Here is a 23659-nt window from a genome sequence, read left to right on the forward strand (position 1 = left end):
CTTATTTTGTTTTCTTTTTTTATCACATAAACAAAACTGACAGACATTCAGTGTTCACTTTGGCTGCTAAGAGGCGGCGACGACGTAACCAGGGCATTTCTGCATGACAGTTAGCTTAGCTGTTTGGCACAAGAACAGTAATGATATGTTGGTAGACATGATGTTTCATAAGAAAATAGAAATTATACAGCTTGACGTCTAGAACAAAAGTCCACTCTGAACATATAAATAAAAGCCCCTGTTTAAAGTCTTCAGTCCAAAATAATCTGATGTACTGCTGCCGGAGAAGGCAGAGCAAAGGATGGCTTGTATGTGCTTTCCACTGTTAAAGTCTTCTGAGGTTCTTTCTGGAGGTCACAGTCTTCAGAGGTGAAACTCTCACAGCAGTTTGAGGAGTAAAGTCTGTGGCTGATGTTGTGCTTCATTCTGATTGACAAGCAGATTCAGATGCCCATTTTTTCAGGAAGTTGATGGAATATATAAGTCTGTGTGTGTCTGTACACATGGAAGGATATTCAGGCAAAGTATGAGGAACAAACAGGCACACTTCTTCATTCATCCTCTGTCCTGATTGGCTCTCAGCACGTCTCTCCCAGAATCCTATGCAAGTCCTCGGGTAGGACGTGGCCTTCTTCGCCACGACTTATATTCTTCACTATCCTGCAGTTACACACATCGCAGGAAATCTTTTTAAACATCTCAACATTTGAAAATGGTTGAATGCAAGATTTCTGAAGAATGTCGCCTGTCTTACCACATTCCTGATGAATCCTCATGCAGCAGCTGGATGACATCACCACAGTTAAAGATGATGTCATCAGAGCTAGCCATGGTGCTCTCTACCATCACTCTGTACCTGCCCGCCACCTGGAACAGAGTAAAAACAATTAAAACTGAGGGAACAGTGTATAAAACCCTTTGCCACGTGAATGAATAGACAAGACAAATACATATTTACTCATTTAGGAACTCATAAACCACCACAGGCGCAAAGAGCATCATCGCACAAAGTATCAGTGTACAATAGATGATACGTCAGTCACAGTGTCCTTCATAGTCATATTGGATGGGGGAAAAATATCAAGAAGGCAGGTCTTATCTAATATCAGTCTCCAGTAGGAGGTAATGAAAAGAGGAAGATGAGGAAGACGAGGAAGGAACTGCCAGAAAAGAAAGCTGGAGGATCTTTTTAAAAAACAAAGACATAAGACTTATAGCTCTTATGCTAATGATATTTTGAATTCTGGTGTAAGAAAATGTCAGGCTGGATGCCACCACTCATTTGAGGGAGGTCTACTAGGTTCAGGTAGGACCTTCCACCTGCTGTAGCTGCACAGCTTAATGTTCATAGTTTTCCCTTAAAGAGGCGGTAGGCTTCATGCAAACACAAAGAAACAAACAAAAAATAACAGCTAGAATTTTAAAAGCTTTAGTAAGTCCCTCCCATCAGGCAAGCATATTTAGACTGCTTCAATGTTCTCTGCATAACCACATCTCAGTTTCTGTGTGAACTCTGTGCATATCTCATGTGACAGTAACAAAATCTCACCAGTGGGGCAGGCTGATCCTCATCCTCCTCCTCTGAGTCTGATAAAGTGGAGAGGTCTGTAGCACCCCAGTCCTCCAGGCCCTCACAGATTGCCACTGAGTGAGCATTCACAGGCCAACCTACAGATGAAAGACAGCTAAAAGAAGTGAAGTGAAACTGCAGAATTTTTCTGTTTCTTTGTTTTGTAAATGAGAAAATTGAACAGTTAAGTGTTAGTAATGAAATACTCATGGTAAAAAAGAAAGGTCAGTAAGGTCATTTCCAATCTGAAGTCCATCATTCTACACTAAGAAAGGTCATCCACAAGTGGAAAACATGCAATACAGATGCTAAACTTCCCAGTGGACATCCTAGAAAATGTTCACTAAAGTGAGACCATGCAATGCTGAGAGAAGCTGCAGAATACCCATGTTAAATGTTAAAGTTCATGACAGAGCAATTAGAAAAAGGGGAAAACCTCTTATCTCTAAAAAGATGGTAGGGCATGATAAAAAAATCAAATACAGCATATCAGCACAAACACCTCAAATTGCAGTTTCAGGGTTAAGGTTACAATTAGGTTATGGTTAGGTTTAGGGTTAAATATTCATTTCTTATGGTTCAGGTAAGTGGCTAGGGACAGCTCCTGTCGATTTGATGTCCTCGCTAAGGTGTAAAAACAAGTGTGTGTGTTTGTATTCCATTTGTCCAACTCACTGCGTCGAGGTGAATGAACCACAGGATCAGAATGGGCGGGGCTAGTGTGTAGCGACTCCTCCCCTCTGGGAATGTGGGAGTGGCTTGTTGTAGAGGAGCTGTGAGGAACAGGGAGACACGCTGAGCAGCCTCCCACCGGCACGCTGCCCCACGACACACACATCTCTGATGCACTAAACCACATCACAATGGGAACAAGACCAACGAGCACAACAAACAAAACAACAACGACATCCACGGTGTCACAAAACGAGCTGTTACCTCAAACACAGTCTGTAAATTAACACAACATTCCACTCAGGTTACAGTCACATATATTTCAGCGCCTGATTTCAAAGGATGTTCGAGGTTATCACATGAAAATCATTTATATCATAGATCGCTGCAATATATGGAAATATTATTTCTACAATATTCTACGCAAACACGCATAACAGGCCCTGATTAAAGGGCATTTGCAAATAATTTCCACGTGTGCTTCAACCTGCTTTATGTAGTAGACGGGTGAAGCTTGTCCCATTTAATACAATAACTAGAAAGAACATTAACGCAGTACAATAATAATTGTCCGAATGTTTTAAGCCTTCCCATCTACTAAATAAAGCAAACACTGCAATTACTTACAAATACTGTGAGGCCTACACAATTGTGAGATCCACATATCATTCAAAGAGTGGCAATCCTTACAGTATTTCATCATCCATACTGTATATTAGTAAGAATCCAAAAGTGCTTCAAGACAATGTCTGATCGGGGTTTTACCATGCTCAAATTCTTAAAAGAAATCGCTGGTATCATTTAATGTATGTCAACAACTCCCATGATAAGACCAACACTAACAATGGGTCGTGGGCCTCTTTGAGTTTTGTGTTAAAACATTTTAGTCTGAATTTCTGTTTGGGTTTTTTTTTTTATCATTCTAGTGCTTAAAGTTTGTTGTACTTTTTAAAACTCTTTAATCCTCATTCCTGTGGTACGATGACTTTTAGTTTTTTGAATTTACAGAATATTCTGCGTACGACTTTTCACCCTCAGTCTGGATCCAGGTAAGGAAATCCTGGATGCAATCACAGAACTGTAGCTAGGGTCCCTTCCTCAGTTCAGAGATGATTTTTCCCTTTTCAGGTAAATGTCCTGCTTGACTGCCGGATCAAACCAGCGTTCCTCCCTGTCCAGGACGTGTACATTCTTATCACTAAAACAAGGGCCAAAGAGATCTGTAGGTGTAAATAGAGTTTTTTCCAGAGGATGCAGCTCTTCTGCTTAATCAGTTTTCCCCGATGTATAACTGAGAGCGATCCTCCTGGCACTTAACAGTGTACACTATATTACTCTGTTTTTACCGGGGGATAGGATCCTTGGTGTGAACCAATTTTGGGTGTAAAGTCTTCTGAGCTTGAAAGCCACAGAGACGTGTTTTGGAAAAAATGCATCAACTGAGACCAAAGAAATCACTCTGATGTGTTATGAAGTGCTTCTCTGACTGAAAACGCAGCAGTACTCACTTTTGTCATTCATGTTGTTCAGTCAAACTCTTCCTCTCTCTGTGTTTAGCATTTGTCTTTTGGGTACTTCCCCGTGGTGATGCTGAGCTTGCTTCATAAGGACCCGGTTTGCTTTATGGTTCTTCCTGTTTTTCTCTGGTACCTTTTGTTTCTCTTTTCAACTTGTGAATTTTGAAATCAGCCATTAAAGCTTGTGTGTAAATTAGTTTTGCATCCTACATTTTGGCCCTCAAATCTACCATCTCATCTGTCTCTGTCAATACCTTCTAACACCCTTTAAAATCTCCTGGTTCCCTATTAAAGATTTCTATAAATGCTCACAAATATGGATTTTAATTTTACATCAAATGTTTAATAATTCTTTATAGCTGTGCAAGTTATTTATTTATTTTTTTTTTGAATTATAAATAATGCAACTGTTGTAACCTAGTGCCAGTGATTACAGCACTGCAACAGTATGTGTCATTGATATGTTTAAAAATGTTTCATGAACAGTGGAGGTCCAAGCAAAACCCGGCTGAGACTACAAATAACAACATTAGTTTTGATCTCTTTGTAGAAGCTGCTGACAAAGAGAAAATATACCAGTGTTGATAAATTTCCCATAAACTGAATCTCCATGATCTTGCATATTGTGACACACACAAGGCTCAGCCATTACTTGACCTTACAACATGCTAGCATGCCACCTGTAAACATAAAACTGTTACCTCCAGAACAACTCCACAAACACACACCCACAAACTCCAACACACTGCAAAGCTCCATCACTGACAATACGTTGAATAGCTTGCGATCATCAAAGCAACAAGTGCAAGATATTAAAAAGAAAACCGCTCTAAAAGTAGTCTAACTTACAGTTACCTCCTATCCTATCACTTTAATGGTCACCACGGGATCAAGAATGTATCTGACAGAGTCACTTAAAAGAATGTGTTTAAAAGAACGTAATGCACAGCCTCCCTGTTACAGTCAGTAGGACTTTAAAGCATCTAATCAGGGACTGTTGCAGTGAGGTGAATATGCATGAATATGAAGAGGAATCAAAGCCCGGCAGCACAGAAAGAAACTGTAGCAGGCCTAAATTAAGTGAATGGCACTGTCCATGGTGCTGAAAACCAGCAGTTTTAAATATCAGAGCTGAAGACAATGTTGTGCCATCTGCAGGATTTGGCAGTTAAAATCTCAAGGGTAATGACAAAGATGCTGATACATTCACATATGGAGCTACTGCGCACATGCACACTGACTCAGTAACATCAATAAACTGTAAAAAGATTATTATGAGAATTATGATTGTGGCGATGGCGGATATCCTGACTTGTAGGCGGGTGTTATGTGATCGGGAAGTCATTCCAGAAATTGGATTTAAGGGTCAAAACACAATCTTTTTCTTCACAGAATTTATCAAGCTTTAAAAGAATAGAATCGAGTCATCAGACTTGGGCTGACCTGTTCTCACCACACATGAAACATCATAACAAGCTTCTCTGATGCTATATGGGGATGAGGGAATTTTGACATTCTATCCACTGAGTTACTCATACAACCCAGATTCAAAAAAAGTTGGGACACCGTGTAAAATGTACACAATGATTTTCAAATCTTTGTCTCCTGAGCACACAGAGCTTTCTCCAGATTTTGAATCATTTGATGATATAATGTCCTGTAGAGGATGAGATATTCAGTCTTCACAATTCACAAAGGTTGAGGAACATTATTGTGAAATTTGTTTCACAATTTGCAGACAGAGTTTTATGCAGATTGGTGAACCTCTGCCCATCTTTACACGTGAGAAACTCTACCTCTCTAAAGTCCAGCTTTATAGAGACGAGTTGCCATCATGAATGTTAAAATGAGCAAATATTTTTCATGGACCAGTAAAATGCCTCAGCTTGTACCTTTGATATGTTTGCATTTTACACAGCGTCCCAACTTTTGAAAAAAGCTATTGAAAAAAACTGAATCTTTTTGGTTTGTGTGACCTGAATAAAAACATTTCATGATTCTTATGTAAATGTTTTTGCACATCCCTACATCATGTGAGGTCATGCAGAGAGAATCACCTGTCAGAGAGAGGGTTGTCTGAAAGCAGAAGAGAAGCTTCATCTAAGAAGATGAGATGACATAGAGGAATGAGTTAGATGTAGAAGGAATAAAAATCCATAAACAACAGATTAAAGGAAATTACACTGCTAGGAAGGAGCCTAAGGTTTCAACAAAAACCACAAAGCACTAAAAAAAAAAAAAACCATGACTGAACACGAGTCATATAAATGAAATCAGGCTTTTAAAAAAGGAAAAAGAAAAGGTCACAAAGCAACATCAACATTAATTGAAACCTTGTAGTTTTTGCTGGTTGTTGAGAATTTTTCGAATCTCCATCAGCCAGGCAACTTTGACCTCCACCGTGGGAGCCTAATAGAGACACAGAGTGAAAATAACACACTACTAAGACACTGAAAAGTCTTTTCAGTTACACTTAAAATAGAAAAAAGAGCATCACATACCTGAACTATGTACACCACTTCTCTGCTGCTATACCAGATTTCAAATTTTTTCACATCTCCTTTCACATTTTCCGTGATTCCCACTGCACTCATCTACAGACAGAGAGAAAAACCGTAAATTGGAAACAAAGTGTTTGAGTCGCCTGATAATGTGAGAGAGTTTTTCGTGTTATTACTCTGAGGCACGATTTGAAGCTGTAGAAGGGCGTCCTGTCGTGGTTGTCCTCGTCTCTGCGCTTGCAGAAGAGCAGGGCGTGCTCATAGAGGAAGAGGTGCCTCTGCATGGGTTTGAATCTGGCCAGCTCTTTCATTCGCACCGCTGCCCTTTTATGGCTGATCCACACGCTAAAGCTGCCTTGCATCACGACACGACCCAGATGGCTGAGATCACCCTGTGTCATGGAGACAGACAGATGGATACACTCAAGACTCAAATCTGCAGCTTGCCAGCAAAGTAATATACTGAAGGTTTTTCCACACGCACAATCTATTCTCATCACAACCAGTAAGAAAGATTTTGTGCTTTGCTCTAATAAGATTAAGTGTGATGAAAGGTCATAAATCTGCGAACCAGTAATGTGATTGTGTGTCTGCTGTTTTATTTGTTGATTTGACTGGCTGGTACCTGATATCCGGTGATGGCTATTTGATGCATGGAGTCATTGACAGACTTCAACAGCTCTAGCATGGAGTCCAGAGCCTCCTGGAGTTCACAGCGGTATCGCTCCTCTGTGCAGTGCTTTAAAAGCTCCTGAACAAGGACAGGCACACAGCATGACATGTCAGTGGATCTTACTTTATCTAATCTGGTCTGCCTTGATGTCTGTCCACTTAAATGGCTTTATGCACATGTAAATCATTGTCAGCCTGTCTGTGACTCTGCAAATTGAATAAATGGATCCAACCTGTTGCTGTCGATTAGTCTCTGTGCCTTTTAAAATTGTGCGTGTCCACAAAAGTCATTTTTATTTGTCTGCATCTCTGTTTCTGTTGAAATAACCTTGTCTCTCTGTGCCAGCGTCATTTTGTCCATGCGTCAATTCAGACAAAAGCAATTACTGTATGGACGGCTCGTCCACATGAGATATTACTGCTATTAAAAAAAAAGCACAGCAAAAATAATAATTACCGCTAATAGAAAGAAAAAAAAACAGAGGTCAGGACAAGAACCGCAGGCTCACAGAGCTCAGTCTTCTATCAATACTCCCTCTTGCAGCTCAAAGTTCAACGCACAGACATTTTCAATTATGAAACATGTTTGTTTTCCTGACCTACTTTGCTGTAGCCAATAACATTAGAAGCACTTTTTTTCTGGTGATGAGTTGATACACTTTGCGCTGTATGAGGGTGCTGTTAAATTTTATGGCCTGGATGATGAATGTCTGAGAAGATTTTGGTACATGACTTACCAAGTAATACACAATAACATAGTGGATGAAAGCAAATATTAACATTTTCACCACCAGAGTATTTATTTGAGCTTCTGAGGGACTCATGAATCAGTAATCATTCAAGATCTCCCTGAATATTTTTGTTCTATGAATACAGATGCACACTGTAAATCATGAGAAAGTTAGGATTTTTTTAACACAATTGCATGTTGTAAAAACATTGATTGCTGTAATATTTTGTGACTGGCAGGGGTCGTGCTAAGTTGACGGTAAAAACCCCCAGAAAATAGTGAAAATAGTGAAAGATCATGTATTGCATGTACTGTTCATTTGTAATACAATATCTGATTTTAAGCTTTAGTAGCTATGTTAGTAGCATACTGATCTTTATTAGGTATATGAAAGTTTTTTGTTATCAGCAGTTGTAATTAGAGCTGACCTATACAGAGACCGATATTTGATGAACATCAGTATTATAAAAATCTGCTATTATGATATTTCTCCAGACACACGACACACAAAGTGCGAACAGATTTCTCTGATATTTGTCATATGTATTGATTTACTCATAACACGGTATAAGTGTGTTCCGGTGTCTCGTTTTTATAAATGTCAATAGCAATAAATCAGCAAATAGCTAATATCGAAAATATCGGATACGTCAGTCGGGCTATTAATGAAATTATAAGTCAAAATTTACATTTCTTTATTATACATTGAAAACAGACTAAGAATTATTCATTTCAGTGAGTGACCTGCATTACTAATAAATTTTTATAGCTCAAATGTAGAAAACCTTGAGCAGCAGCTGGTACTTGGTGAGGCGTTGGACTGGTTTCAAGAGGTAAGAGTCCAGACCTAACTTGTGATCAAGCTTCTTCTGGCACTCCTGCAGAAAGAAAGAACAGGACACAGAGACAGAGAGATCAAAATTAGTGCTGTCAGCGTTAATCTCGTTAAAATGACGTTAACTCCATAACCGCATTAACGCGGATCACCCCGTGCGAGGGGCTGCACAGTGCTAGCGCGTTAACGAGCTAACCGCGCTGACGCTATGCAGCCCTCGCACGGGGCTAGCCGCGTTAACGTCATTTTAATGAGATTAACGCTACAGCACAAAATCCATTCTGAACAAAAACGGTGCCATAACTACAAAGTGAAAGTGAGTGCATCGTGTTAAACGTGTGCAACTACCTGAAAGAACAGCGAATCAGCACACTGTCTCCAGAGCAACTCGGAGCGAGGCTTGTTTTGGCAGTAACGCTCGTACACCTGGAACTTTTCCTTCTGCTCACACACAAATGTACATTTAAACATATTATGTTATATCACACGTAAAGTCCTCGTGTTTTTCATCACATCTTCCCTCACCCTTTTCAGAAAGCAAGCCCCCACGCTCTCTGGTGTCTCCAGGCAACTCTGCAGATCTTGGAGGAAGATCCTGCAAGGAGAAACCAAGAGGAACATAAAAGGAAATTGGATCAGCATGAAAAGACAGAAAGGGACAGGAACAGCTTGTGAGCTCTGTGTGTTTGTGTGTGCGGCTTGCCTGCTGTGGAACTGGTAAATCTCTGGCATGTTGCCGAACAGAACGTCCTTCTGGCTGCGCAAAGCTACAGGAAGAAGATTAGCCACAGAGGGGTCCTCCATTTCTGCCCTGTAACCCTGATAATTGCAGGGGCGAGAGGTAGTCAAGGGAGAGGAGAGATGGTAATGCAAGCCAAAGAAAAGGAGAAAGTTTTAATTAAAAAAGTCAAGAAATACAAAATGACAAAACAAGTCTGGAAACCCTGTCATCTGATGACCACTCCGTGGATACTCTAGCTAAGACTTGTTCTTCTGTGCCCTGGTTAATGTTGACGTTGATGAAGACAAACTAGAAAAGCTAACAAACAACTAAATCATAACCAGGTAATAGCCAGTGGTTTCAAGATTGCCCAAGATTTCAAGATATTCCCTCCTCATGCTGTCAGTGTTACCCAGACTAAAAATTAAATCTAGAAAGCCCCTGTACCTAAAATACTCCCCATTACTATTCTGTATACAGATATGTATATCTATAAAAATTATGAAATATCCAACAAACCAAACAATACCATCAAATGATCTAAACTAACTCACCAGAAGGACGGAGAGCAGTTCATCCACATAGATCCTCTCTGTAGCTATCAGTTCCTTCATAATATGGCTAAAAAGAGTGAACGTAAACATAAACAGACAAAAAAAACAATGTAAAACTACTGTGTAAGCTCTGACACTCGCACAGGAAGAAGCTGAAAGGCTCCTAAACGGATCACACACATACACCTAAAACAACTAGCAACATTAGAGTCACAATTAACATTTAAGACTGTACCGTGTGACCTGCTCTGGGTTGTCCTCTGCCTCTGAATCAGTTTCAGGGTTGGGTCCATATAGACAGCTGCGGTTGCCTTGGTAATCATGCATCACCTCGATCTGACGAAACACATACATATCACGTCAGCTTAAACTTTCCGTGGGAAAGTGAGTAAAAATACGCGTTTTAAACACGTGATAAACAGAGAGTCTGCAGATCTGTTGCCAAAGTTGCCCTTTCTCATAGAGCACACAGCAGTGAGACACACTCCTTCTACTGGAAATATTATTCTGGTGCATGCTGGGAGATTAAAAATTGTTTAATGTCGCATGCCCATTGGGTAATGTCTACTAAGTTCAAGTTTTCTCCTGTAGTGAAAGAGAAAACACACACACACACGTATATGTGTACATATATATAGACACACACCTTGGGTTGGCTGTTGTTCCTTCTTGCAGCCCTCTTGCCGGGAAGCAGATCAAAGGAGAACTTGGAGTTCAAAACATTAAAGTCTACACCTGTGGAGGATATCGCACATATAAGAAAGAACAAAAAGGAAATGCTGGCAAAAGAGCAACAGCTCAAGACCTTTAGAGCGCAGTCAAGAACAAAGCTTGGTTAAACTGTTGAATGCAAGAGGGACATGGAGGTAGGATAGGGAGATAACTGTGCCCAAGAACATCCTACTCAACAACAGACATGAACCTCTTCAATGCTCAAAATATCTCCTGTGCTTTATCATACTTTCTACTGCAAAACAGGAAGAAACCCCATTAGGATTGAATTGTTGAGTATGTGTTAAGAAGAATGCAATGGAAGATGTTATACCATGTTTGGGGGAGAAAAGGGGTGACTTGCAACGCTGGAAAGTCTGGTCCGGTTCTGGCCGAGGGGCCACCAGCTGTATGGGTCGGACCTGCACGTCCGCCAGCTTCCTCAGACACTGCTCCCTGTTTCTGATCATGCACTGCATTGAGTTCAGCTTCTCTGTCACCATGGAAATCTGGGACTAGACAGACACAGAGCTACTATAGTAAACAACAGTGGTGTCAAATATATGTGTGTTTGTGTCAGCGGTTTCAGGTTACCTGTAGCTGCGGGGTGAGTATGGCTTGAAATTCAAAGCTGAGAGTATCCTGGCTGTTTTTCATGGCTGATGGCGCCCTCTCCTGGTGGCAGCTGAGGTACTGCAATGCTTCCTGAGCTCCTTCTCTGGTTTGGAACTTGTCCACCATCTGGCTGGCCAGTAGATAGGCGCCCTCGTCGCACCAGCGAAGGGCCTGCTCACAAAAGACTGCTAAATACAAGACCGATTCCATGGCAACACTTTGTGCTACAAGAAAGGTGAACGATTGCTAACAGAGCAAATATTTGCTTCAGTCAACAACTGACTTGCAGATGAGAGACTTTTCTTTGTCAAATGTTTCTCTAGGACAGAAGAGCCTAGAGATTTATAGATTTATAGACAACTATAAATAGAGGCATATTTGTGATTTGGGGCTGTATAAATAAAAATGACCTGATTTTCATTAATGGCAAGAGGAAGATTCACAAGTAGATCATTCAATCAAAAATGCACAATCATCAGTGCATTCATTTTGCTGTTTTCATTTAAGTTTGTATGCACACATCTTTGCATTTCTGCACATGTGAGAGTGGCCTGTGAACATTTTTACCTCCTCAAGGCAGCCCAGCAGGTCTCGTGTTCGAGTGAGCGAGGCCCTCTTGGTGCGTATGGCGATGGTGATGACATCACAGTAATGTCGCAGCTCATTGCAGCGCTGGATGATGAGCGCCAGGGCGTAGTGGTGGTTTGCAGCCAACTGGTGACCGTGTAGAATCAACACCTGGGCACGAGCCATCTCCTCCTGATTCAAGCAGAGACAGAGGTTTGAGGTTTTAATGACGAAAAGGTCAGACAAGAACGAACCTGAACAACATGCAAAATCCATCAGTACAAATTATAAGAAAAGCCTGCCAAAAGCCATAAATGTGTTATGTTGGCTTTGTTATGTTTTGGTGAGTTTTGTTGTGCATCTAGTTTCTCCTTCCTCCTGTGTTCCCCTGTCTTTGTCAGACTTGGTGTTAGTTTTCATGTCTTAATGTTAATTATTTAGTTTTTAGCTTATTCCTGTTTAACTCTAAAGCAGCGGTCCCCAACCCCCGGGCCTTGGACCGGTACCGGTCCGTGAGTCGTTTGGTACCGGGCCGCGAGAGTTGAGGTTCAGGTGTGAAATGTATAGTTTTCAGGGTTTTTATCGGTTTTCAGCGTTATTTTGTTATCGTTTTTATCGTTTACTCGGTTTTCCTTGGTCTTTTCACGTGTGTTTTGAATAAATTTTCTTTTTTTCGGTACCGGTACTAGTTTTATTTTGTTGTATTTATCCGCGACACCTTAAAGGCCGGTCGATGAAAATATTGTCGGGCATAAACCGGTCCGTGGAGCAAAAAAGGTTGGGGACCGCTGCTCTAAAGGTTATCTCCATCATATAATCGTCTCCCCAACCCTCATAGTTTCTAATTGCTGTGGACTGTTTCCACCTGTGTCTCATCATTCTCACCTATATATAGTTATGCTTTTCCCTCCTGTCCTTTTCAAACCATCTATGGCACTCCTGTCTTTCTAAATCTCATTTTTTCATGGTGGACTTTGTCTAGTTTTGAACAGAAATATAAAAGGATTGCATTTTCTTGATTTGTTTGTCTCTGGGTCCTGCATACGGGTCCTCTCTACACCACGCTATGTGTGGAAGAGTAATTAAAATCCCGCTTTGACCCGCTCTGTGTGCGGAGGTCTCTTGCTACTAGTTTTCTGCTAGCAGAATGCCTTTGCAAGTGCTTGGAGAGATATGACGTCATATTTGCTGGAGTTCATAGCTGTTTTTTGGCCAGAACACAAATTGCACTTTACCAACACAACATTGAGAGTTCTCATGATGGTTTGAAGAAAGTGCATATAGCTGAAGTTTAGAAGAATCTGTGGGATGCTAGGTTGTGCACCAAAGCGAATTGGTTTTGATAGCCAGTGGCCAGAATAGACTTCATGGGTATATAACCCAGTTACAGATATCACTGAAATGACTCGGCCTGCTGATCTCCCTGCCTCAGGCTTCCTATGTGTCCACATGGAAGGGAAGGTAGATTTGTCTGGTATTGTGTGTTTGCTTGTGTGGGTGATTGCTGCTGCTCTCGCTGCCTGCAGGCATTCAATACATGAGCATTGAAGGGCAGGAGGAATGCTCTCTTTGCCTTTGGGCTTTCCACATATTCTCCTTCAGCAGATTACTGCTGAAGGAGAATAAATCCTATTTTGGATAAACAGATATACATTTTGGCCCACTTGCTAAATTTCTTCAAGTCACATGTGAGATGTTAATTGTGTGTGTGCATGTGTGTCACCTGAGCACGTTTGTCCAGTGTATCCAGGTCTTTAAGTAACTGTTCTGTCTGAACCACTGTGTTCCCCAAAGAGGCAATCTCCTTCTCCTGGGCAGAGAGCCGCTCCAGGACCTCCTCCATCTACACACACGATACCAAATACAAAACAGTGTGACTCTGATCATGAACTACTACGACTTGTGAAAAGACATCGGCACCACTTATCACACCTGCTGGAAACTACTTTCATAGTGTAGCAGCTGGAGGTACTGCTGCAGCTTCAGGTGGTGTTTCTCAAAGAAGCCATCGAATGCCTCCTCCATGTCTCCGAGCTGTGCCAGGAGCCTAAAACACACAGGCCGCATGACACAACTGTCTACTAAAAGAACGATTTAATAACATTAGAAAAGGGTATTAAACTGAGAGTGTGTCTTTCATACTCAAGCCGAGCTTCACTTATCCTCTGATGGTTTACCTCTTAACAGTGTCCATGTCTGCTTGTATTTCCCTCTCCTCCTCTGCATCTCTTTTAGAAGCTTTGACAGTTTCCAGGTTTGACAGCAGGAGGCGTCCTTCTTTCAGCACATTCCTGATATCATTCTAGATCAGTACAAAATTGATGCAAAAAAAAAAAAAGAGAGAGAGAATGATTAAGTACAGAAAGTGACAGATACAGTGTGGGTGAGCAGAGAGAGGCAGGAAATGATTGGGAGCAAAACACCACCTTCATCTGTCGGTATCGGTGTGTGTGGGAGTGCAGCAAGAATTCGATGGCGTTAGCCTCATCAGGAAGTTCGGTGTCTGACAGCTCTGATCCGAAGCTCTGGAGCAGCTGGGCAATCTCTTTAACTGTCACTGCAAACGTCTCGATGGACTGCAGGATTACACATTTTCACCCAAACCAAAAAAAAGAAGAAAAAAAACACAGAAATAAATTATTTGTATTTCAGTTTTTTGATGGTTCTCAAAATTAGGCATATAAATATGTGGAAAAACTAAGTACACCTAATGATTCAGGAGCTTGTTGAACAACCTTTAGCAGCAATAACTTGAAGTTTTTTATACGACTTTATCAACTCCCACATTTTGGTCCACTCTTTGAGGTTTGCAGGAATTTGTTTTTGCACAGCTCTCTTAAGGTTTCTCTGAGCATTGCAATGTCCGATCTTGGGGTGAATTTGCTAAGACTCATCTCCTTGGAAGAGTGTAGCATAGTGTTTACAACCACTTACATGCTCCTTTTATAAGAGTTGGTTACACTTGCCAATTATCAATTAATCAAGTGCATTTGTTTAGTGGTACGGGAATTGTAGTTAACCTTTTAACTCCAAAGGAAGCACTAAACGTGTACTTAGTTTGTAACATGACTGTATATGAAAACTTTCTGTTTCACATGAGTATATAATACAAAAGAATTAAACATAAAGTAAAAGATCAAAAATGAAGGCTTAGAATATTTATAAAGACACATTTTTACATTCCCAGAACAAGCTATCATGGCCTGTTAAATTTAGCAGCATAGACAGTTGTCCTGGATACTAACAGAATTAGCATGACAGAAAACATGCCTAGATAAAGTGGATTATCTAGTATCTGAAGTGCGTACTGTTCGGAGGACGACCCAGTCGCTTTGGCAGAACTGCACTTTTGCAGTGAAGTCTGTTGTCAAGTGATTTTCATCAATGTAGCGCAGCAGGTCGCCAACAGAACGCAGCATCACCACCTAGAAAACACAAACGCGAGGCAACCGGCTGTTACCTGACCAGTGTTGCACTGCAGTTGGCATTTTAAAAGGTGACAAAATTAAATATACATGCACAGGAGTGCTCTAGTTTTTAACCCCTTCTCTCACCGGCATCTTTAACAGAAAGTCATCCTGACTGAAGCGAAAGCCCAGGTCGGTGCTCGATGATGGACTCGGCGCAGAGCTTAACAAACTGCTGGGGTTGAGCACCAGGATCAAATGTAGATTGCCTGGAAATGAGGTCTGAAAGAAGAAACGATATCATTCCCTCAATTTATCAGTCATTCAAAGAAATGATTGGTATGTTAAATGTTTGTGAAATAAAGGTAAGCATTATTTAGCACAAGCGATATTTTTCCCATGTTGTTCATGCTGCTGTGGTTATGTGTCCTGCTAAGGGGGCTCACCCCACAGATTGACAACACCAGAATTAAAGAAAAAACTTGCTGCAACATGTCCAAATGCAATATCTAATATGCGAAAAGGCCCTCTTCATGTACAAGCACAGCAGTCAATTTCTGGTAGCTACTTGAGTTGGGCCAATGTAATTAATTACTACTAGGTGGACTAATTGGTTTCTAATGAAGTCTAAAACAGTCTTATTCAGAAATGTGAACAAACTCTAATTCATGGGACAGAAAAAACAACAGCCTAACAATGTGGTAACTGTGGACTGCAGTGTGAGAGGGTTGAAAAAAGTCAGACGAGTCATTCAGAGTCACTGACAGCTGGGTGTTGTTTGTCATGGAGTCTAGCAAAGCTCAACACAGCCTCAGCATCCCTCTGTGTCAATCTGGGGAGTCTTTCAGCCTCTGCAGCACTTCAGAAGGTCTGACGGTCAGCTTCTCTGGCTCACTCTGCTCTATGGTCACTCTTCTCTCTTTTTCACATCACCTGTCCACATCTCTCCTCTCACACCACAGACTGTAAACAGTATCCGCTTTACAAACTCAAAGAATGCCACACCTTCTGTTGCCACTGAAGTATTACTTTTTCCACATGCTGCAAGGTTAGTCATCAAGCATGTTTACTCTTTCTTCATAAGCCTGCCAGTGTTTCCATTTATCCAGTTTCCCTCTCCTGTGTGCAGGCTCAGATAACATGAGGCTGAGGAGTTAATAAAAATGGAGAAGACTTCTATATATAATGTAAGTCTCTTTCAAATCTGAGAAACCTGGAGGGAAGCTTATCTGTGTCTCATGATGCATTATTTTCACTTGCTCATCTACTGATGTGTGCAGTGTAATCTAATACACAAGCAGAACCTCAAGGATGCCTCATTAGGTGTTTTTTTTTTTTTTAAAGCGCATTAAAAGCCATCAAGTCTGTTATCAACTATAGCTGTGGAGCTTTTTTTGGACACCAAATACCCAGACTGATACTCTGCGCACACTACAAATGTCCCAGGTAAATAATCACCCAACTGCACACAGTCCCTCTTGATATTTACTAAAACAGCAGCCATGATGGAGGTAACTTGATAGCTGCAGACTTGTAGGCACATCTGCACCAAACAACTGCACAGAGATTTGTGTGAGTACTTTAAATACACAGGTTTCAAAATGTGTTACATAAAGCTGCACAACTTGATCCCTCTGTGTGTGCAGACTGCAGAGCCAGAGCTGATACAGCCTCTTGTTGTTCTGCACCTGCAACTACAGCCCAAACATTTGTCATTGGCCTGTCCTGGTCCCCGACACAGGCTCTTTAACACTGAACTGCCGTCCAACCGCGACCCCTTTTCTTAGGCGTGTTAAATATGTAATGCGGTGCGAACACATCCCAGCCTCTGTGTCGCAGCACCTAGCAGCCTTAAGAAAAGCTCGTCTATATCTCCGCTGCAGCATCCTCATTCTCGCCACCCCGTTTAAAGCCTCCCACCTCCCGGCGGATCTTACCGCGGCCCGGCGCAGACGGGGGAACCCCCGTAGCGGGTTGGACTCGGCCATGGCTTTTTAGCGCTTCCTTGTTCTGCCCTGTCCTCACTGGTACCCGGAAAGTCCGCAGCGGGACGTGGTGTCGGGGACGAGCAGCCGCAGAGATGGCACGGTAACCTCCACTGCAGTGTCCGGATAGGCAGAGCGGCGCGCACCTCAGCAGATGCACTTCTGCTCTGGACCAGGATGGTGGGGTGTGCTTCACCTGACGTCAAAGCAAAAGGAAGTTGGCCGCTTTACACTTACACAAGTCTACATTATCATCATTATTCCTGTGACCAGACGAAATTAGAATTAAATCACTCGACTTACTGTTCGGAGACTGACAAACTCTGCACAATAATATTATATTTGTATTATAATTTATTAACTTTAAATCTCACATCGCTAACACTGATCGTAAGTCATAAGATACCGGAAGATTATCTATGAAACAGGTGTACAAAAAATAAATAAAAAAATAAATAACATTGAAAGCTGTATGGAAATATGCCACTGGTCTCGCTAGATGGCGCTTGAAACTCAGGATACGATGAGTCACCTGCGGACCACCTTTTGGCATCAGAAGCACGTGAACATGAGGAAGCAGAGGCATTAGTGAAATCTAGGGGCAGCACAGCTGAAGATAGAGGTGTCACTTTAAGAGGCGTATAACACTGAATTAATGAATGCATGTATGATATTTATTTATTGACATGGTATGAGGGAGGAAAGATTAATTTAATGACAAGTAAAGATGGAAAAATATCGATAGTATTGTTACAAACACTGGCATCAGTATCTTTGTTTCTATCTTCAAAGTCCAGTATTTATCCTACTGTCCAGTAGGATATATATATATATATATATATATATATATATATATATATATATATATATATATATATATATATATATATATATATATATATATATATATATATATATGTGTGTGTGTGTGTGTGTGTGTGTGTGTGTGTATATATATATATATATATATATACACACACACACACACACATATATATATATATATATACATATATATATATATATATATATATATATATATGTATATATATATGTGTGTGTGTGTGTGTATATATATATATATATATATATATATATATATATATATATATATATATATATATATATATATATATAATGTCTTAAAAAAATGTTATCTGACTAGTCTTTCTCATGCCACAGCCAACAGGTTAGTCAGTACTTTGGTATTTTTTTTATTTACCTATTTATTTAGATATTTGTTTATATATTATTGTATTTGCAGCAAAGGTGTCCGTAAATAAAATCAGCAGAAATCATTTGGCATACAATGAAACTGGCCTTGTGGGGTCCCCGAGGGTGCCGAGCCCCTGGGCAGTTGTTGCTTTGCTTCACAGGTAATTCAACTTTTTAAAAAAGCGTCTTCATCACATAACTCATAATTAATGGAAAAGCTCCTAAACAGATAAATATATATGTTTTAAATTAGTTTCATTTGCCTAATGTTTTATCTGAGCTCATGTAATGTTGTCTTGTTATGTTTGTTTATACTTCATATCGTGTGCCTTACCTCGTGTCATTTCATTCTGTCCTAGCCCATAAATAATTGATTAAGCTGGATTTGGCCTTTGGCTGATTCCCCCCATCAGACACTCCTCATAATTACTAGTCTGTTTAGTCTGGAGTGTGTGCCTTAAAAAGATTCAGCCACCTCCGTCAGTGCCTTCAGTCAGCTGGTCCCAAAATAAAGCCTCTCAGGAGCACGAGAGGCACCGACTCGGTCTTTATCGATCAGGTGCTGAAACAAGTACACTTGTTTTAGCACCTGTTACACCACACATACTTCTATTTTCAGGCATGTTATTTATGCCTATTCACCTGTGGAACTGTTTCCCAAAATAGGATACATAAGCTTGTATTAGCAGAACAAATGTTCACATAAATAAAATGAATGTAGGCCACTGGAACACTCACGGCATGATTTAAGAGCAGTAATTATACTGCATCCAAATGTGTCCCCAGGACTCAAGAAGCTGTCTGAACATAATCAACAATTGCAGGTACAGCGATGCCATTTAATTAGCATCTATTATATGAAGTTTTACAATACATTAAGTAGGTAGGGGATGTATTTCTGTTTTTCTCTCTTTAACCCACTTCTTTGTCTCATTTTCTCCTTTGATTCCAGTTTCCAACCAATCAAAAACTACTCAGACTAAATCTGTTTCAAAGATAAAATCTGTGTACTATACTAACATTTTGTTTCTTCTGAGTATTTATGTGCATATTGTGTCTAAGCAACTGCTGTTGATCAAACTGCTGCCTAATAAGGCCAAGTCACTTCTGCAGATTAGATTTTAAATCTCTACGGCCCCACTTTCTTGCTTAAATTAAAGTTAAATACTATTAAAAACATATTTTCAGTTTGTCTAATGCCAGACATACACTATTAGTAGATATTCAAAAGTCAAAGATACTTTTTTTCACCATTTCTTTGGATACAGATGAGTGTGTTTGTCCTACAGGGCGATCCTCCTTAGAGGCAATCGCTCTGTCACATTGTGTTTAGGTTGATGGTTTAAAGGGCGCAAGCCAGAGACACAGTTTCCAAGAAACATCAGCAAGTGACAGAAAAACCTGTACCTACTATTTCTGTTTTATTTCATCCCACCCAGATCAAGAATACGTGTGGTTAAAGTCCAACGTGGAAAAGGCATTAAGTAACATCTCCCTCTTGGCGTCAGATCTTCCCATTGCGTCAAACGAATAAAGAAAACAAAAGCTGGAAAATGCTAAAGCTCATAAAGGCTGTGCAGAACACCTCACCGGGATTATGATTGTCATTAAGGACTACGTGCAATACGTTTGGTACAACACAGTAACCCCTGACTTGTGGGGTGTCCAGGTGGCCTAATCTCTGTTAACCTCGGCTTAACTCCAGCAAAGGTCTTGTCATCCTTTGGATGCAATAAAAACACTACATTTACATTTACTACATTTTTAAAGCTTTCTGTCTCATAATCAAGAATCTTTTTTAACTAAAAAATATTCCCTAGTATCCCCATCAATCCTAAAATGTTTTACTTTACGTTCCTGTGTTCTTCATTCTTTTAACATAAGCTAGTTATAACGGACCTGTTGGAGGATTAGGAGCTTTTCAAGGGTCAAAGGGGATTCTGGTGATTCTCCTTAATCTTTGGCACGTTACTTAGAGATTGTTGAATAAGAAAGCTTATTCTGACCTCACCGTTGATACTCCCGTCATCTGTACCATATTGGGAGAGGGAACTGTTAATCTGCTGAGAGCAGACAGACTGGAGTACTAGGAATCTATACACGGCTGCACACTGGCTTAAAATAAGAAAACATTTAAAACCTTTATCATATAGGTTAGTTTATTATTTCATCTCCCTATCAAGCATATAGCAATACTCTTGAATCTGATATATTTTTTAAAATGTTTGTGTTTTTATGATTGTAAAAGAAAATAAAAAAGAACAAATAACACATAGATACCCAGCTAACCCATATTTACAGATAAAGGTGCTGCTCACAGATGCAGTTTTTAATGCAAGCTATAAAGATGTTCAACACAATTTTTTTGATGGGGAAAAAAATCCATCAGAGAAAGAAAACGTTGATTTTAAATGGCCTGTTTTGTTGTGCTTTCTGAATCAAAGGAGATTTGAGTGATTTGTGGAGGTGCAGAGGGGGATTATCGGCCTACTACAGCCGCATGGCGACTGTGAGGTTGTATTTATGTCCCTGTGATTTAGATGGCTGCACCTTTTGTTGTCCGAAAAAAGCTGCTCTCTGATTGCTTAACAGGATTATGAAGCAGGTAAAAACAGCAATAGTGAACTGGCTAAGCCTGAAGGATGCACAGAGGGAGGCAGGTATAAAAAGGGAGCTCAGCTGTAGACTGCACTCTCAACTTATCCTGACATCCTTCACCACGGTCCCAGACTACTAAGAAGAGGTAAGAATTCTTCATATTCACAGATGAATGAATGAAAGGATGGATGTGTAGTGGTGAAACTAATTATGAAGTACAGTTTTATGCCTGATGGCCCCCTGCAACCTTGAATTGGATAAGTAGCTATGAAAATGAATAGAGGTCAAAGGTCAAATGGTGCAATGGTGAAAATCATTCAGTTATGCTCCACTGTGGGGTTGAATAAGGATGATGGAAGTCATTACAGTATATACGTATTGCATTGTTTTAATAGGCCATTAAAGTTAACCGACAGGTTCTCTCTGAGGCCATATCTACAATCAGTGAACATATGTAAGAATGCTTGTGTATGGAGGCCAGGTAAAAAAAGAGCCAAAATAGTGCAAAATGAGAAGAAAATGAGAATGCAAGTTCAATTCAATTCAATTTTCAATTCAATTTTAGCTATACAGCGGCAAATCACAGCAACAGTCGCCTCAAGGCGCTTTATATTGTAAGGTAGATGCTACAATAATACATACGTAACAAAAACATCTGCTTTCTGTGGCTTTCAGTATGTCTACTAAATTATCTGCAGACAAGAATGCTATTTAATCACTGTAAAATAGAGTAATCGACCAATAAATATTAGAGATGGACCGATCCGATATTACGTATCGGTATCGGTCCGATACTGACCTAAATTACTGGATCGGATATCGGAGAAAAATAAAAAATGTAATCCGATCCATTAAATATCACGAAAGCACCTAACAAAACTTGCAACACGCCATAACTCACCTCAGAACGTTAGCACGTCGGAGCAGTATGCATCACGTGATAGAGCGGCTGTGGCATGCGGGACCTGTCGGTGGTCTGGATAGCATTTGGAGCTTCGCTAGCAACCCGGCATTTCATCTCCGACAAAGTTATCCCCGAGAGAAGTAAAGCAAGTGTGTAAGTCCATCTCTGAATGTTTGTAAAGCATTCCTGCTTTAAGCTTAACAAGCGACTGCCTCTTCTTGCTGCTACTTCAATCATGAAACTGCTTAACGATCAGCTGATCGGCTTTTCTGTCGCAAGTCCGTGTCTCTTGTTTGCTTTTGGCCCACTTTGCACCAGAAAGAGGAAACCAGCGGCTGAACAACAGCAGCACGTTTAAGCTTGATAAGCTGTTGTTAGAATTTATTTAATATTACTTTCTACTCCAGGATCCTTTTCTATGTAGCTGACGGCTGGTAACTGTGCAGGGGCGCATCTAGCAAAGTTTAGCCAGGGGGGCCGATAGGGCATTAACAGGGAAAAGGGGGCACAAAGACATACTTTTCTTTCTTATTCTCATTTAAAATGTCTAGCTTTTAATAAATAATTATCCAAATCTTACACCCAAAGTTTTAATTTGATGTAAAATGAATAGAAGTCAATTACTGTATATAGTAACTATTAAGTCTAATATATATACCCTAGTAAGCTATAGTACTTTTTCCTTTGGGAAGGTACCATCTGTGCAGTCTGCAATTTTGTTGAAGAAAGATGTTGAATCTATTTAATATTTCTTGAAAAATAATTGATTTCTGTGCATTTTTTTTCACACTGCATCAAATTAAGGTTGATTACGTCGATTAAGCATCATGAGGTGGAGCGTGAGGGGTGGTTCCCCAATTTTTATTTATTTATTTTTGTTGTTGCTGGGAGTTGGAACCCTATTAGTTAGGTTGCTTAATATTTACGCTAAGTACTCTTTAAAATACCAGAATAGGGAGGATGATGTAGGTTTAAGTTTATTAGATTGATCAGTATTGCTGAACTATGAAATATTTTTTTTTGCATACAGGTATAACAGAATAGCTTTAGTGTAGTTGTTGTTTTACACTTGAGTATGAACTTATACAAAATGCAGCAAGCTATTTGAAAAAAACAGTTTTGTTGATTAAAAAACACTATATCGGATTCATATCGGTATCGGCAGATATCCAAATTTATGATATCGGTATCGGTATCGGACATAAAAAAGTGGTATCGTGCCATCTCTAATAAATATTAAATATAGTGCTCTGTGGTTTGAGCAAGAATCTAACAAAGGCATAGTTCAGTATTTTTGAAGAGGTGTGCAACAATCACATATGCTGAAATTGCACAGCAATTAGCCAATCAGAAGAGAGGCAGGAAGCTGCTGTACCTGCTCCTGGCACTGAAATAAGTAACTGTAGCCCAAAGCAACTTTAGACTGAAGGCATCTGGGTAATTAACCAAGACTTTATTCTCATTCTTTGCATTTATCCATAATCTTTGTATTGGAGATTGGAGTTGACACAGAAGGTGCCAATAGAAAAAAAACCCAACAAATTTCTAAAGAGAAATATGATCTGATGTTTAAAAATATATAAGACCAAACAACCTGAAGACTGGAGATTATTTTGGAAGATGATGAGCAGATATGTTTGAAAATACGTATTTAATTAAATGCTTGTAGTGCTCTTAACCCTTCAGGACTAATCTTTATCTAGGAGTTATAGAGAGCTAAAGTCCTGGAATGCTATCAAAGGTGATGCATGGGTTTTATCCATTTAGTGTTCCTTAAATAGTCCAAAGACTTTGGCACTTTTAGGAGAAACATACTGTGACATAACCACGTGTGCAATGTAAATCTTTGGTTGTTTGTTGTGAGGTCACGGGGGTCAGTTAGCAG

General features: G+C 40.1%; 1 protein-coding gene across 1 annotated transcript; it reads right to left on the reverse strand.

The window, feature by feature from the left end:
* Positions 1-578: 578 nt before the first annotated feature.
* Positions 579-17060, reverse strand: mcf2b (MCF.2 cell line derived transforming sequence b). Its single transcript, XM_085363930.1, has 26 exons — positions 17010-17060; positions 15220-15354; positions 14974-15090; positions 14092-14241; positions 13843-13967; positions 13598-13712; positions 13389-13508; positions 11666-11857; positions 11078-11269; positions 10818-10998; positions 10419-10507; positions 10008-10108; positions 9773-9839; positions 9201-9316; positions 9023-9092; positions 8846-8938; positions 8448-8540; positions 6886-7011; positions 6437-6652; positions 6261-6353; positions 6093-6168; positions 5817-5859; positions 2246-2418; positions 1550-1668; positions 755-867; positions 579-660 (listed from the first exon to the last, which is right to left on the reverse strand). Exons 1-26 carry the CDS (start codon positions 17058-17060, stop codon positions 579-581), a joined length of 3048 nt encoding a protein of 1015 aa, XP_085220056.1.
* Between the last annotated feature and the right edge of the window lie 6599 nt (positions 17061-23659).

This window comes from Diplotaxodon limnothrissa, linkage group LG10 (assembly GCF_057381915.1).
Source record: "Diplotaxodon limnothrissa isolate DT_005_m linkage group LG10, D_limnothrissa_male_GT1.1, whole genome shotgun sequence".
NCBI lineage: Eukaryota > Metazoa > Chordata > Actinopteri > Cichliformes > Cichlidae > Diplotaxodon > Diplotaxodon limnothrissa.

Excerpts from the sequence above, each read along its gene's own strand:
- mcf2b (XM_085363930.1), bottom strand. The coding sequence starts at position 17,060 with ATGGCCGAGTCCAACCCGCTACGGGGGTTCCCCCGTCTGCGCCGGGCC. Across the intron at positions 15,355-17,009 it reads CCCGTCTGCGCCGGGCCGCG|ACCTCATTTCCAGGCAATCT; the intron begins GTAAGATCCGCC and ends TTCTTCTTTCAG. Across the intron at positions 6,354-6,436 it reads GCTTCAAATCGTGCCTCAGA|ATGAGTGCAGTGGGAATCAC; the intron begins GTAATAACACGA and ends CTCTGTCTGTAG.